The 14,666-nt window shown below is 36.0% G+C and overlaps 1 protein-coding gene across 10 annotated transcripts in view; it reads left to right on the forward strand.

Annotated features, from left to right (window-relative positions):
- The window catches only part of Nf1 (neurofibromin 1), a 232,041-nt gene that overhangs the window by 113,020 nt on the left and 104,355 nt on the right, over window positions 1-14,666 (forward strand). For 8 of the 10 annotated variants that reach the window (XM_040749259.1, XM_040749252.1, XM_040749251.1 and 5 more), the window contains 5 exons: window positions 1,025-1,160; window positions 5,622-5,684; window positions 10,683-10,841; window positions 11,688-11,785; window positions 13,013-13,159. In XM_040749259.1, coding sequence (XP_040605193.1) covers window positions 1,025-1,160; window positions 5,622-5,684; window positions 10,683-10,841; window positions 11,688-11,785; window positions 13,013-13,159 — 603 coding nt within the window. The remainder of the gene's footprint in view (window positions 1-1,024; window positions 1,161-5,621; window positions 5,685-10,682; window positions 10,842-11,687; window positions 11,786-13,012; window positions 13,160-14,666) is intronic. The other 2 variants (XM_040749256.1, XM_040749258.1) reach the window with 1 other exon arrangement.

A 14,666-nucleotide genomic window follows, 5' to 3' on the forward strand; every position in this document is an offset into this window, starting at 1 on the left:
AACAAAAGTGAACATAATCACAAACATAGAACTATGGTGATAGTTCAGCAGGTAAAGGTGTCTACTGCTAGTCTTGATGAAAAAAAAAAGACAAAAAAAAAAAAAGAAAAAGAAACAATTATAATATCAGGTGTGGTGGCTCACACTAACTTCAGTATTCACAAGGCTGAAGAGAGCACCATGAGTTAAATCCAAAGGTCCCACATGGTAGGGAGACACGCATGACTCCTGTAAGTTGTCCTCTGAACTACACATGGCATTTGCACACGGGCGCACACACACACAAATCACACACACACACACACACGCACAAAGCACTAGTCCTTCCTCCCTCCCCCCCTCCCTCCCTCTCCCCCTTCCTTCCTCCCCTCCCTTCCTTCCTCCCCTCCCTCCCTCCCCCTCCCTCCCTCCCTCCCTCCCACCCTCCCTCCCTCCCTCCCTCCTTCCTTTCTTCCATTTGGTTTTTCGAGACAGGGTTTCTCTGTATTGCTTTGGAGGTTGTCCTGGAACTCACTCTGTAGACCAGCCTGGCCTCGAACTCACAGAGTGCTGGGATTAAAGGCGTGCGCCACTAACGCCTGGCTAGCACCTCAAAATTGTTTTCTTATGGTTATTATTGTTTTGCTTATTTTTGACTGGGTTTCCTGTAGCCCATGCTTGACTCAACTTGCTACAAAACAAAGAATGACTTTCAACTTTTGGTCCTGCTTGCCTGCACCTTCTGAGTATTAGAATTTCCATTTCGGGTTTGTTAGTTTGTATTTGAGACAGTCTCAATTTGTAGCCTTGCTGTCCTATACTGGCCCCAAACTCATGGTAGTCTCTCATTTCAGCCTTGTAAATATTGAAGTTAGTGTGAGCCGACACACCTTGTATTATAATTGCTTCTTGTTTCTTTTTTCTGTTTTTCCCCCCTCTTTTTTCTTTTCAATACAAATTTGTTGTTTTAATCAGGATCAAAAGTCTTGTGAAGAGTAATTTTGTTTCTCTAGTGATGTTTTGGTTTTACTTTCCTTTGTTACAGGTTAGAATCTACTGAGAGCCTTGAGGAAAACCAGAGGAACCTCCTTCAAATGACAGAGAAGTTCTTCCATGCCATCATCAGTTCCTCCTCAGAATTCCCCTCCCAGCTTCGAAGTGTCTGCCATTGCTTGTACCAGGTATGCTGAAGGTTCCAGATTGCTACTCTCAATCCAAAGCAAATTAAGAGTACTCTGTGCACAGTCAGCTGGATATGTGATGTGGATATATAATACCATGTGGGGATAGATGGGTCAGTAGTTAAGAGCACTGGCTGTTCTTACAGAGGACCCAGGTTTGATTCCCAGCAACCACATGACGGCTTACAACTGTCTGTAACTCCAGTTGCAGGGGGTCTAGTGCTCTTTTGACTTCCTTAGGCACCAGACATGCATGTTGTACATAAACATATAACTCATACACATAAGATAAAACAAATAAAAAATAAAAAATTTAAAGAACTATTGTTAGGTTGACTTTGAAAGAAACCTCACATTTTCTTCAAAGACATTTAAAGAACTTTAAGGAAAATAAATTAGTTTTCCTTGTGTTGAAAGTGTCAAGACCACAACCACAGTTTTGAGCCAAACTTTGTTTGTTTGTTTTTTCAAGACAGGGTTTCTCTGTGTAACAGCCCTAGCTGTCCTGGGACTCGCTCTGTAGACCAGGCTGGCCTTGAACTCACAGAGATCCGCTTGCCTCTGCCTTCAGAGTGCTGGAATTAAAGGCATGTGCCACCACCGCCCTTTACCCAAACTTGAAGCAAGTTTTAATTGAATGATGGTCAGATTGATGGACTCTGGCCAGATTTATTTCAGGGTTCCCAGGAATGGTCACAAGTTACATTTTGCCACAACTTATAAAGGCATACCCATAAGACCACTGTATTTCCTATCAGGTCCAATCAGAGGCAAGCATACATCCTGATGTACTTCCTGCCCATGTACCCACATGTGATCAAGCACATCTGGTTCAGATGGCTCAAACAAGCATAGGATAAACAAAAACTTATTCTTAACTGTCCTAACTGCAAACAGAACCCTTAAACTGCAAAGTATATTATTTGCTTTGGTCTCCCAGTAACTTGCAAGATGATACTGTTCTTGTTTTGGTTTCACATTAAGCAGCTGTAAAGTCAGTGACTGTACTAAAATGAGATTTTTGCTTATCTTTTGCCTCAATTTCTTAACAGTATCTTTCAAACTTGATACAAGGCCATTGTTTGTTTGGTTTTTTTTTTTTTGCATTGTAAATGACTTAATCTTTAATTTCTATTTTAAGAGATCATTGGTTTGTATTCTGTTTTCTCAAGATAAACTAATTGTGCTGTGTATTTTGCATAGAATATATTATCGACCATCATCCAGTAGCTAGCAGACTTCCTAATGCTGTCAGAGCAAGTAGTACCCTGACTTCAAATGCCCAACATGATTCCTTCCATGCTAAAAGAAGAAGGCCTGTGTCCTTCTATAGCTTCTGCTTTTTTACTTCATATGCAGTTTTAGGAATCGTTTGTTATTCCTAGGGAGAGTCAATAAATCTATATTAACTTTTTAAAAAGGAAAAAATACCATAGGGCCTGGGGCTCGGAATAAGGGTGGAAATAGAGAGAGAACTTACACATATATTTACCCATGTATTTCTCTGATTTTGCAATATCATCCCACCTTTTTTTTTGGCTTGTGGCCTCAGTTGCTTAGAGACATTAACATCATCGGTGAAATCACCATTTTAAAAATCTGTGTGAGGCTGCTGTGTGAATTTTCCCCCATTGCTATTTTAAAAGTTGTATTTGCTATATCTATAAAAAGAAAACTTTGCATACATAGATATATGATAAAATACACTTAGCATTAAGTTTCTGGGTGTGTTAGGCCTTTATTGCCTTTGCAAAAATCTCTAGGATGCTTAGGGAAGCTCCACATAGTTTATTCAGCTAATTGAAGTGTGAGGCTAGAGAGTGGTTAGTTATAATATGAACCTTTGTGTGTTGACTGCTTCAACTTTACCCTTAGGTTTCTCTTTAAATTCAGTTCAGTTGTTTCTCTGTTTGTAAAATGAGGCTGACAAGAAACACACACATTTAAAAGTCCAAATCAGCTTTTTGGTGTTCAGAAAGAAAACTGGTTGCTAAAATGATAGTGATTTTTGCCTCAATTGCTTGAAAATGAATGAGCAAAATACTTGATTGCATGATCTGTCCTGCTAGAATTTAATAGAAACTCTTCATGTGGCTGTCCCCATAATGAAAAATGTGTTTATATCATTATCAAACTAGTTTGAGAGCATGATACTATAATGTAAAAAGAATAGGAGTTGACACTTAGTAAGCATGCAGGAATTATTTCATGAAGGAATAAATTTCTCATTCCTACTGCCGCAGTAAGCAGGATTGTTGGCAGCGTCCTAGCTAGGAACAGAGAGAAAGAAACGGTGAAGACGAGGAATGCTGACTGGGGGGCTTACTAGCACTGTGCTGTGCTGTGCATTGCCTTCACTCTTGAATTACCACATTAAAGCTTCACAGGAAAACACAATTCAAATGGTATGCTGGGCATTGTTTTGTAATGGGTAAACATAATGCAGGCTACTGTGGAGCAGAGTTTTTGTTACAAGTAAAATGTTGTTTTTAATAAACAAAATTTATAGTGACTAATTACAGGCAAAGAAGGAAATAAAAAAGCTTGAGACTCAATATGTTTTTTTCATTGAGTCTTCCTCCTAACTTAGCTTTCCCTTTTGTTGACTTTTGTTTTTATTCTTTTTTTTTTTTTTTTCCTCCTTGGGCTTTTACTTGCCCTTGTAATTTTGGCAGTGACATAATGGTATCCTTGTACTTTTATGCACTACTGGGAAGGGTAGGAACCCATTTTTCTTAGTAAGCATAGCTCCTGCTTTGGGGATCTACAGGGAAAAATTTGAAAGCTAAGTGAGTATATTGCTAGCTAGTTTTTACTGGAGTCCAGATTTGAGCCTTTAAGCATTTTTGGTATCTTGGAATCAGCTTTAGTCACATGCCTTGTTTATTTAGAAAAGGTGATTAATACTATATAGGAGTAGTAGTCAAGTGTAAATGTATGACAGAATTATAATTAATCTTTTTAAATCAATGATTAAACTATTTTTATTATGTACTGTTTTTTCCTTGTGATAAATTTGGAATAAAGGGGAAATAATCCCTGGAGTGGGTATTCAGTTCTGTTGAGAAAATTGGGAAATAGCTATTGTGATTTTCAGTAAACATCATCTTTCCTGGTAAAGCTTCTTCTGCAGATAAGTCGATACATGTGTGTTAAAGCTATAAATGGTAGTTACATATCTTAGTTGGAAACAAAACCCTGCACATTTACATGGTTGTATTTTCTCAAATAGCCTTAAAAGCCTGCAGAAAAGCTCCCTGAGATGAGACTTTCTGTTGTTTGAGCTCAGCCTCTTTGCCTAGGATGCTGTTGACTGGATGGATGGATGGATCGATGGAAGGAAACTGACTTACTTATGATCATGTTATTTTAGGTTATGGTTTTGTATGCCTTAAAACTATTAGAATAAGATACCATGTGTCTGGATCAAAGACTTAGATTATGGATAACTTTTGTTGTTTTGAGAAAGTGTCTATTGTAGCCCAAGCTGGCCCTGAGTCTCCTACTTTCACCTCCCAGAGGTTGGGATTATAGGTATTTTCCACCATGACTGACTCTTATTGAGGTTTTAAAATATAATAATTGGTATACACCAATCAGAAGTTTTAATTTTGGAAGGAATCTTTATTCTAGATAGAATTATAAGTGACAAAACTGACATATCTGTGTGGGTTTGCATGAATGGCTTTTGGTTTTTGGATGGGGAGGGCATTCTGATAAGTAGTCATCTATAATAAGTAAAAATTTTAATCATATTTAAATTTGATTCTGTAATATTATCTTCAGTTTCTTAACTTTGATATTAATTAACCTCTTTTCCTAGTTGATGCTAACATTCTTTTCCCAAATACAGCAGCTTTTAATAAACTGAGTAGCACCATTCAGGGAGAACTCTGCACACACTGAAAGATGTGAGTTTATAACAACACTCCTTTACAGTGTCTCTAAAGTTTGTTTTCTGCACATCTAGCCATTTAATTTTTAGGTAATAAAATCTTAATTAACTGTTAAGTATTGAAAAATAACTCTTAAGTCAATTGAAGGATACACAGAGAAATATTTTATGTATCAGAAAAATTATGTAGACACAATGTTTTCAGTGTGTGGTCTACATCATAACAAACATTTTATGTAAAACTTGTCAAAAGCTAGGAATTGACTCAAATGCAAATATTCCTCAGATTGGCTTGAGGACAGTTTTTCTGTGACTTATAGCCAGAAATAGTAGACATGGTTGGTTCTCAACATTTCTTGCTGTTTATTTTGTGCTTGGCTTAAAAGTGAAATAAAACTGAAGTCCAGGATTAAACTTCATCCCTCAAAATTCAGTTGATTTCTACTTTTCTGTTGGTTCCATTTGTGTTACATTTTAACATGTAATTTTATGTACAAGCCAACATTGTTTTTGTTGCTGTATGTGGTCGGTGCTGTGACTTGTTTGTGCTCATCTCTGTTCTGTAGGCAACTTGCCACTCCCTACTGAATAAAGCTACAGTAAAAGAAAAAAAGGAAAACAAAAAATCAGTAAGTTTGGAGAACTTTTTATTAGCTGTTTCTTTCGAAGCAAACCCCAAATCTTTGCTATTTGTTAAGAACATCTTCACTTCAGCTATTTGACCTTCACTGTAAAATCATTCTACTAATTCTGGCACAAAATAGCTCTCATTTCAATTAACCCTGGAATTAAGTTACATTGAAACATTCTCTGTGTTCCTTTGGTTTGATTTATCCCAAAGGCATTTTGTGTGCATTTATTACATTGACTACCCTTGATCTAATTTTATTGTTATTTTTTAAATTGTAAATGAATGCAAAAGAAACTTAATTTCAAGGCCTTAGGGGATGCTGACTGTCTCATTCTTGCTTCTTGTTTGCAGGTCATGTGAGTGGTTTCTTTTTCTAGAAAAAAAAGCACTTCTTAATAAATAGATTATGGGTAGGGATGTGTCGTTTTTTTCCTCTTCTGGAGCTAAACATCAAAGTCAGGATTTGCACATGCTAGACTTTCTAAGTCTAATCTCAAAGTTGCTAAATTTTAATTTTTATTCCTTACATTTTTACCTTGATGGTCTCAGCCATCCATGATTTAGACATTTGTGCTTAGATTATAGAAATTTTAATGCTGAAGTTACAAGTTACTTTTCCTTCAGAGAAAAAAACATACTGTTACTTCAGTCAAAAGAAAATTCAGTGAGGTCAAGTTTATGCAGGAGCACCTCATTGTGCAAACATGACTTGGGTATATTGCCTGCCTCTGACCTTGCTTTCTTGTAAAAGGAAGAAAATTATGATTGCCATAATTATTTTCTTCCTATGAATATCATTTGTTCACAGTATAACTTGCATTAATTTTATCATCTGTGGGGTGTGACTTACCCAGATCCAGTTTAGTCCTGTTTTTGTTCACTTAATCCAAATGATTGTAGAGAATGATGTAAAGAAAACTTTCACAAGTTGGAGGTAATTTTATTAAAAAAGACCAATTTAAAATCATGTTTGTCTGGTTCTGTCTTTCACTTCTTGCTTTAGCTTTACATAAAATAAAGCTTTACATTTATAGTTGCACTTAAATTCAGAACTAAATTAAACTTTAGAGACTCATGTATTTATTATGTTTATTCAGAACTTTCCTTTTGAATATTAAGTAAAATTGATCATCTATGAACAAATGGATTGGATTGAATGGCTCTCCTGCTTAAAATATTTTCCTCTAATGCTTTGGCCTTCTCATTCTCAGCATTTGTGGGTTTAACAGTCTACATCACCACTATGGAAATTCATTTGCTGTTTCTAACATTCTTGTTTAATGTTATACTAATAACATTGTGTAGCATAACACAATTAAAGTCAGGCTTTCTGTGTTTCTCTAGAGCATGTTTTATAGCTTTCCTAACATTTATTATGGTTTCATATAAAGTTATTCCTTGGAATTTTTTCTAGTAGTTATTTTCACATATATACATATATACATATATGTGATATGCATACATATATATTTTTTCTGGTAACACTAAATTTTCGGGAATGTGTTTTTCAGCACAGGTTATAATCTTCAAGGAAGTAAGGGGGTTGAATTGGCAGTATTTCAGAACAGATTCTATACTGTGAGCCATACTAGATATTGTACAATTTAGAATGCCATTTTTAAAAATTGTTTAACAGGATCTATTTTTTTTTCTTTTAAGAGTAAGCTGACGTTCTTTGTAATAAATGAAATACAGAGAGAAGGTTTTAGTTTTTGGTGTTTAGCTATGTTGACACATTACAGTTGATTCAGTTTGCCATACTCAACATACTGTGTACTTAGATTACTAGAGAAGTCACCTGTCTAATGCAGACTTTGAAGGATTTCATCTGTACAGCTGGTGATCCTCTGCTCATGTGTAATTGGTTATCTGATTTTTGTAGTTCAACTTTACCAAAGGAAGTAAAGGGGGCATTAACTGATCATTGGTTTCAGTATATAGAGTTATCGATTTTACATGTAGATAATCATTTGGATCCAAATTAGAGTTTTATAGATTAGAAATAAAGAACAACATGCTTGGACATGACATGGTGACGCACACCTTTAAACCCAGCACTCTGGAAGCAGAAGCAGGTGAATCTGTGAGTTTGAAGCCAGCCTGGTCTATAGAAGGAGTTCCAGGACCACCTGGGCTACACAGAGAAACCATATGTTGGAAAGCAAAACAAAAAAATGGTTTAGTATGCAATTTTGGTTAAAATTACATTGATGTTAAGTAGTGATGAAAGAAAAATTTATAAATTGGTCCATGAAACTTTTTATGTTGGTATTAAATTTGTCAGGTTTTATTTCAAACAATATAGGTATCACTATCAATGTTACATATTTTACAGTATATGAAAACTTTTTGACATAAATTATTTTTAAGGATGTAGAAAATTGTTAAAAGTTGAAATAGTTCTTCAATAATTTTGTAATACTCTTCTTTGGAAGTAATTAATTCAGGGTTTCCTTAAGTTCAGAAGCTGAGTATTTTCAAATGTAGACCAGGAACCAATGTAAGCTGTACTTTATAAGATCTTTTTCCTAGAGAAAATTAGTAGGTAGCTACCTGTTTTGTTGTGTTTTTGAAACAGGTCTTACTTCATAGCCCAAGGTGGCCTGAACTCACAGCAGTGCTCTTGCTTCAGTCTTCTTCGTGCTGGGATTCTATGTACATACCCCCATTCCTAGCCTCTTAAACAACCACGTTCAGACCATTATTGACATTTATGAGACACTTTCATAGACATTTAAAAAAGAACTAGTTCTTTAAAGAAAACTATGATGTTGGGCCTTTTAAAACTATATCAGGATTTTAATGGGTTAAACTGAAAATATTACCATTTTAAAAACCACCTGCTTAAAGTTAAATCCAAGTACTTAGTGGCCTGGGAGCATGACTCCCCAAAAGGCAGTTTTAGCCTTCTTCCTTCTTCATGTCTTGTTAGTTTATTGATACTTTTGTATCTTTCAACTAAACTTTGGAAATTTTAAAAGAACTCAATGTCAGCATTTGTCTTTCCACATTCTGAAATTATGTGATGAATTTCTTTTTATCAGATTTGAGGTTCTAGTTCCCAAAGATGTTAAGTTCTATCCTAGAAGAGTAAGCACATTTGGATGTCTTCCTATTTCTGTATCTAGGACTATATTTAGCTACAAAAGAGGTCTATATTTAGCCAACTTCCCAGTTTCCCTGATTTCCTAAGGTTGTTCTTGTGTGCTGTAAGCACCCAAAAGAATTGTGACCCAGAGCTCCTTCAGTATCACAGGGTAAGGAAAAAGGAAAATGCAACTCCATGCTAAGCTCTGCTGCCAGTTCTGTGACCACAACAAAAAATCATTTGCTGAAATCTTTCCTATTTTTTTCATCAGAAATGATAGGAAATCATTTTGAGATTATAGGCTATGGGTAATGACACATTAAAGATACAGACTCTTGGGCTGAAGAGATGGCTCAGTGGTTAAGAGCACTGGTCTTCCAGAGGACCAAGTTCAATTCCCAGCACCTAAGCTCACAACATCTGTAATGTCAGTTCCAGGAGATCCGATGCCCACTTCTGACCTCTGCAGGAATCAGGCATGTACATGGTACACAGAATTTACATGCAGGCAAAATGACCATGCACATATAAAACAATGAATAATAATTTAAATAATTATGGATCCTGTGAAACATAAAATGGGCCAGAGTAACGTGTAATAGCCAGAGTTAATTTGGAATTGAGTCTTTGAATTAATGATAAGTAAAGACACTGGTAAAGATAAGTGTTATGTAATTCTGTACATAAACCCCATTTTCTCGTTTCCCCACCCTATGAGCCTTTGAGATGCAGGATTATTCGTATATTTCCCAGAATTATGAGTGCTAGGCCTCCAACATCACAGTCATGCCAAACTAGAATAGCTTTTGAGATTAAAGTATCCTAAGTTTTCTTTTAAAAAAGAAATTTGGCTGGGTGATGGTGCACATACCTTTAATACTGGCACTCAAGAGGCAGAGGCAGGTGGATCTCTATGAGTTCGCGGTCACCCTGGTCTAAAGAGAAACTCTGTCTCAGAGGGGAAAACAACAACAACAACAGCAAAAAAAAAACAAACAAAAACAAAAAACAGACAAATAAGCAAACAAATAAATAATAAAAATAAAGAACAATTCCATTTCCATGTGTAATCTTAAAATGGGAGGTATTAGGAGGAAATGACTGTGTTCCCAGTCTGTTGTGCCTGTTCCTTTATATTTGCAGAATATTTTCTATAGAGGATAGGCCCATTTACATTGGCTTTGTATGACTTTTCAGTACGGACAGCTGTTTCCTGAACCCTGTAACTTTTTGCTTATTAAGCCAAAGAACAAATTGGGGTAGACATGGGCTTTCTGTCTTCTGGTGGGATCCTTTTTTCTTTTAGGTCTCCAAGAGTTCCTGCTTTTCCAGTGGTTTAAATAATAGGTAGGTCCTTATAGTAGGAACCATGGTTATGAAGAAAAGTTTACTGGCAGGAATATGACTTGTAAGTAAATTTTTCACTCAGTAGAAATCTTAAGAAAAAATGTATATGGTAAGCCGCACTAAAATATGTATTTTAATAGGTGTACAAAGTGCAACTACTTCCTGTTACAGAGAGGGTGTGTAGGTGGCATGCTGCTAGAAATGTAGCTTTTAGGGCCTGCTAAACGTCAACCACACTTTCATGTCTGTTGATCTTTATGTGAAATTGAGTCTACTTTTGCTGCCCGTAATAATTATAAAGTAAAATCTTTTTTTCAGGTCTCTTCTATGAGGAGGTTTTTTTCTTCTCTTGGAGATATTTACTTGTGTCTTAAAAATCACCCATGATTACAGTTATGGACAAGCCTTACTTTCTGGTGTTTGGGGAGAAAAGAGTTAAAAACAGGTCATTCACTAGATTGACAATTCATGTTTTGTGCAGAGTTTGACCTTCAAGCTTTTGTTTCCACCTCATTATTTCAATGCAAACTGTCTACTCAAGTCTCAACTCCTTGTTCTCAGGTGGTTAGCCAACGTTTCCCTCAGAACAGCATCGGTGCGGTAGGAAGTGCCATGTTCCTCAGATTTATCAATCCTGCCATTGTCTCGCCATATGAAGCAGGGATTTTAGATAAAAAGCCACCACCTAGAATCGAAAGGGGCTTGAAGTTAATGTCAAAGGTGAATTTATTTTGATACTCTTGAAATGTTTAATTTCTCTTCCAACTAAATTTTTAGTGTTTCATATTCAAAATACTTGGTCTTCAGTTTACCTTTAAAAGTCCCATGGTTTTAAGTTATGTACCTTTTGTTTTTATTTGTATATATTACAGAGGAATTCTTAATATATGTACCTGATGGGCCCTGTGATGGGAATATATAATAGCAATTAAGTGAGGTTTTTCTGTGTACATACTCTGGGGAATTTGAATTGAAAATAGAAATAGAGATTGCAGTGTTTCTTTCTTATTATTTTATGTTGTTGTTAACATTTGAGACTGGGAACATGGGTCATGTGTAAAAGTGCTTGCCATGCTAGTGTGAGGATTGGAGTTCAGTTCCCCAGCATCCAGGTAAATGTCAGGGGGGCATGACATTCAGCCAATAATACCTGGATCTCTGGAGCAAGCAGCTAGCTATACTAACTGCTCCAAATGCTTCAGGTTCAGTGGAGAGATACTGTCTCAACATAGAGGATGTATAATGATGGAGGCAGCCTTCACATGCATGCACACATCTACCAAGTCACACACTTGCAAACATGCTTGCATGTGTGCACATGTCACACACATGTATGCAGTAGAGAGATACTTTAAAATATATTTTATATATGTAACATGTATATGTAATAATATTTCAATTTGAAAAGAATTGGCAATATCTAGGGTGATTTTCACAATAAGGAATAATTTATTTGAACTACCAGTAGAAATATCAATGGAAAATTTATATTTTAAAGACTGTATTAATGTATAGATTTCATATTGCAAATAATCTGATTACTCATAGTCCTGTTTGATTGTTTAGATACTTCAGAGCATAGCCAATCATGTCCTGTTCACAAAAGAAGAACATATGAGGCCTTTTAATGATTTTGTGAAAAGCAACTTTGACTTGGCACGAAGGTATGCCATGCTTCCGTTTCACTCCAGTCCATGTATATAGGCTACATTAAGTTTATATGTATGATTCTATTTTTCCCATATCCTTTCTAGATTAAGAGCACATTTTGCCTTACTTTATTATGAGACATATGAAAAATTTATATACTCTTAATTTCACAGTAGTTTCCTTCTTTGGAAACTGAGAGAGACTGTTGGCTTTTCCTAACTTTGATATTGCTGCAAAATGGGTTCAGATTTCTTTTTACTAAAAACTAAAACTAGGGGCTAGAGAGATGACTCAGTGGTTAAGTGCACTGGCTGCTCTTCAAGAGGTCCTGAGTTTAATTCCCAGCAACCATATGGTGGCTCACAACCATGTATAGTGGAATCTGCTGCCCTCTTCTGGCATACAGGCAGAACACTGTGTACTTAATAAAATCTAAAAATAAGAAAACTAAAACCAGAAGATACATGATTTATTAGAATGTTTTGGTGTTAATAATATTTTTGTTCCTTCAACTTAAACGTTTATCTGAATTTAAAACAATGCCTCTTTATGCCAAACAATGCAAAAATCAGAAGATTTGTGTATGAATAAACAACTGTTGAGGCTTTAAGACTAAAGAATATTTTTCTGCCGATTTCCAAAACTTAATTCATCACTTTTTTCTGAGTTGTTGGTTTATTTGTAACCCTGGGGTAATATTGTATTTGCCAGAGTTGCTTTTAAAGAAAGATTGTCTGGTAAAAGATGATTCAGGTTCTTTTGAAACTGTTGATGTCACTGATGTGTCCATTGGCCTTCTGCAGCTGCTCTTCCTGTCTGTCACCAACACAGTTCTTTCTGGTCTTTCTACTAAGAAGTTGGAGCTGAGCTATAGACTGTTGGGGGGAAAGTGAGTGCTATTTTCAGGTAGAAAATACTATGGTGACTGCTCACGGAAAGTTAAGAGAACCAAAGTTCCTATCCTGTCTCTGACAGGCAGGCAGTGTGTTTTATCCATCTAAATTTGTTTTTCTCCAACTTCTGGAACCTACTTTGATGCTGAAGTGGAAACTGAGTATCAGAAACATAGAAAGTCAGGTTTTTCTTTATTCTTCTTGTATGGTTTAGGGGCAGTTACTGTGGGCATAAGCCCTCCCCATTTGCAGTCACAATTACTATATTACTATAGTCTTTTAAATTTAATTCATATATGTTTGAGTATGCCTGATATTAAAAACTGTAATGGCTTTGTATTTTTGCAGATTTTTCCTTGATATAGCATCAGATTGTCCCACAAGTGATGCTGTAAATCATAGTCTTTCCTTCATTAGTGATGGCAATGTACTTGCTTTACATCGGCTGCTTTGGAACAATCAGGAGAAAATTGGCCAGTATCTTTCCAGCAACAGGTATGTGTTCTCAGTCTTGGGGGGAAATTAAAAGCTTAGTTTACATGGCATTAATAAAATTATTGATCCTGAATAAAACCTTCTACTTTGCAGCTTTTTGCCTTAAGAATTGTGATTCGGAAAGAGAAATGCAGATTTACATACATATGGCTAAACCAACTCATGTTAAATGATCAATAACACTGTTGTTGATGTAGAGCTTGTGATACTATTATGTGTATGTAAATAATGCTTCATATATGAAAGCACCAAATCAGCCAGATGTGGTACCATATGCTTTAATCCCAGGTGGATCTCTGATTTCAAGGTCAGCTTGGCTGGTCTACATAGACAATTCCAGGCTTGTCAGGGTTACATAGTAAGACCCTGTCTTAAAGGAGAGAAGGAATAAAAAGAGAAATAGAGACTGCTAAAGAGAGGGGTGGGGGAATGCAAAAGAGAGAAAACAGATCCAGTAACTAAAATTGTTTTATTAGCTGTTGTAGTCAATGCCTCTTGTGACATAAATTGCATGCTGTCCTTTCTGAGAGTTATTTCTTTGTTAATTATATAGGATTGAAAGGGCTTCAATTTCTACGTCTGAAGAGTTCCCTTATCTGCCAATAAAAAATAGGTTGTTCATTTGTCAGAAAGATGGGAGACCATAATGCTATGGCTAAACAGTTATGAGATGGAAACTTAAAAGATTTTTTTAATTCTTTATGAATTATTAATGGATTAAATTTGGCATGGATATGACTGACATGTGCCACTAAAATAGGAAAAGGAAGTGCTTCATCCTTGTGACAACAAAATAACCTGGAACTTTTGCAGATGAACCTTTTCTTTTTTGATTTGAATACATATTTGCAACAAATGTGCTGTTTAAAAAATTGTATATTTCAAGCATGAAAATTCAGACAGTGATTTGATAGTTCCATGTCTGTCAACTAGCTTGAACATCGTCTAATTTTGATATAACCACAGGTCTTACTAACATTTTATTTTCTGAGAGGGAGGGAAGGTAGGAGAGAGAGCACTGTGTAAGTATTAAAATATATGAGCCATGTCAAGATAGATAGAGAGAGAGGGGGGGGAGGAGAGAGAGAGAGAGAGAGAGGGAGGAGAGGAAAGAACCCTGTGTAAGCGTTCAAATATGTGAGCCATGTTAAGGTAGGGGAAAGAGAGAGAGCACTGTGTAAGCATTCAGATATATGAGCCACGTCAGGTGGCTTGCAACTGCCTCCTAATCCCACCTCCACAGGGTCTGATACCCACTTAAATAAAAAATAAAATCAGACATCTAAAAACATATACTTTTGAGCTGTATATAATAGTATATGCAGATATGATCCCAGAACTTGGGAGGTCAAGGGAATGAATAATGAGTTTGAGGCCAACCTGAACCTACTTATAGTAAAACACTGTCTCAAAGATAAAAGGAAAGAAGGAAGAAAGCAAGGAAGGAACTTTAAAAATATTCAGTTATCTGTGGTTACATATACCCATGTCCTAAACGCTGTCAGTG

Source organism: Mesocricetus auratus, unplaced genomic scaffold (genome assembly GCF_017639785.1).
Source record: "Mesocricetus auratus isolate SY011 unplaced genomic scaffold, BCM_Maur_2.0 Super-Scaffold_100007, whole genome shotgun sequence".
Taxonomy (NCBI): Eukaryota; Metazoa; Chordata; class Mammalia; order Rodentia; family Cricetidae; genus Mesocricetus; species Mesocricetus auratus.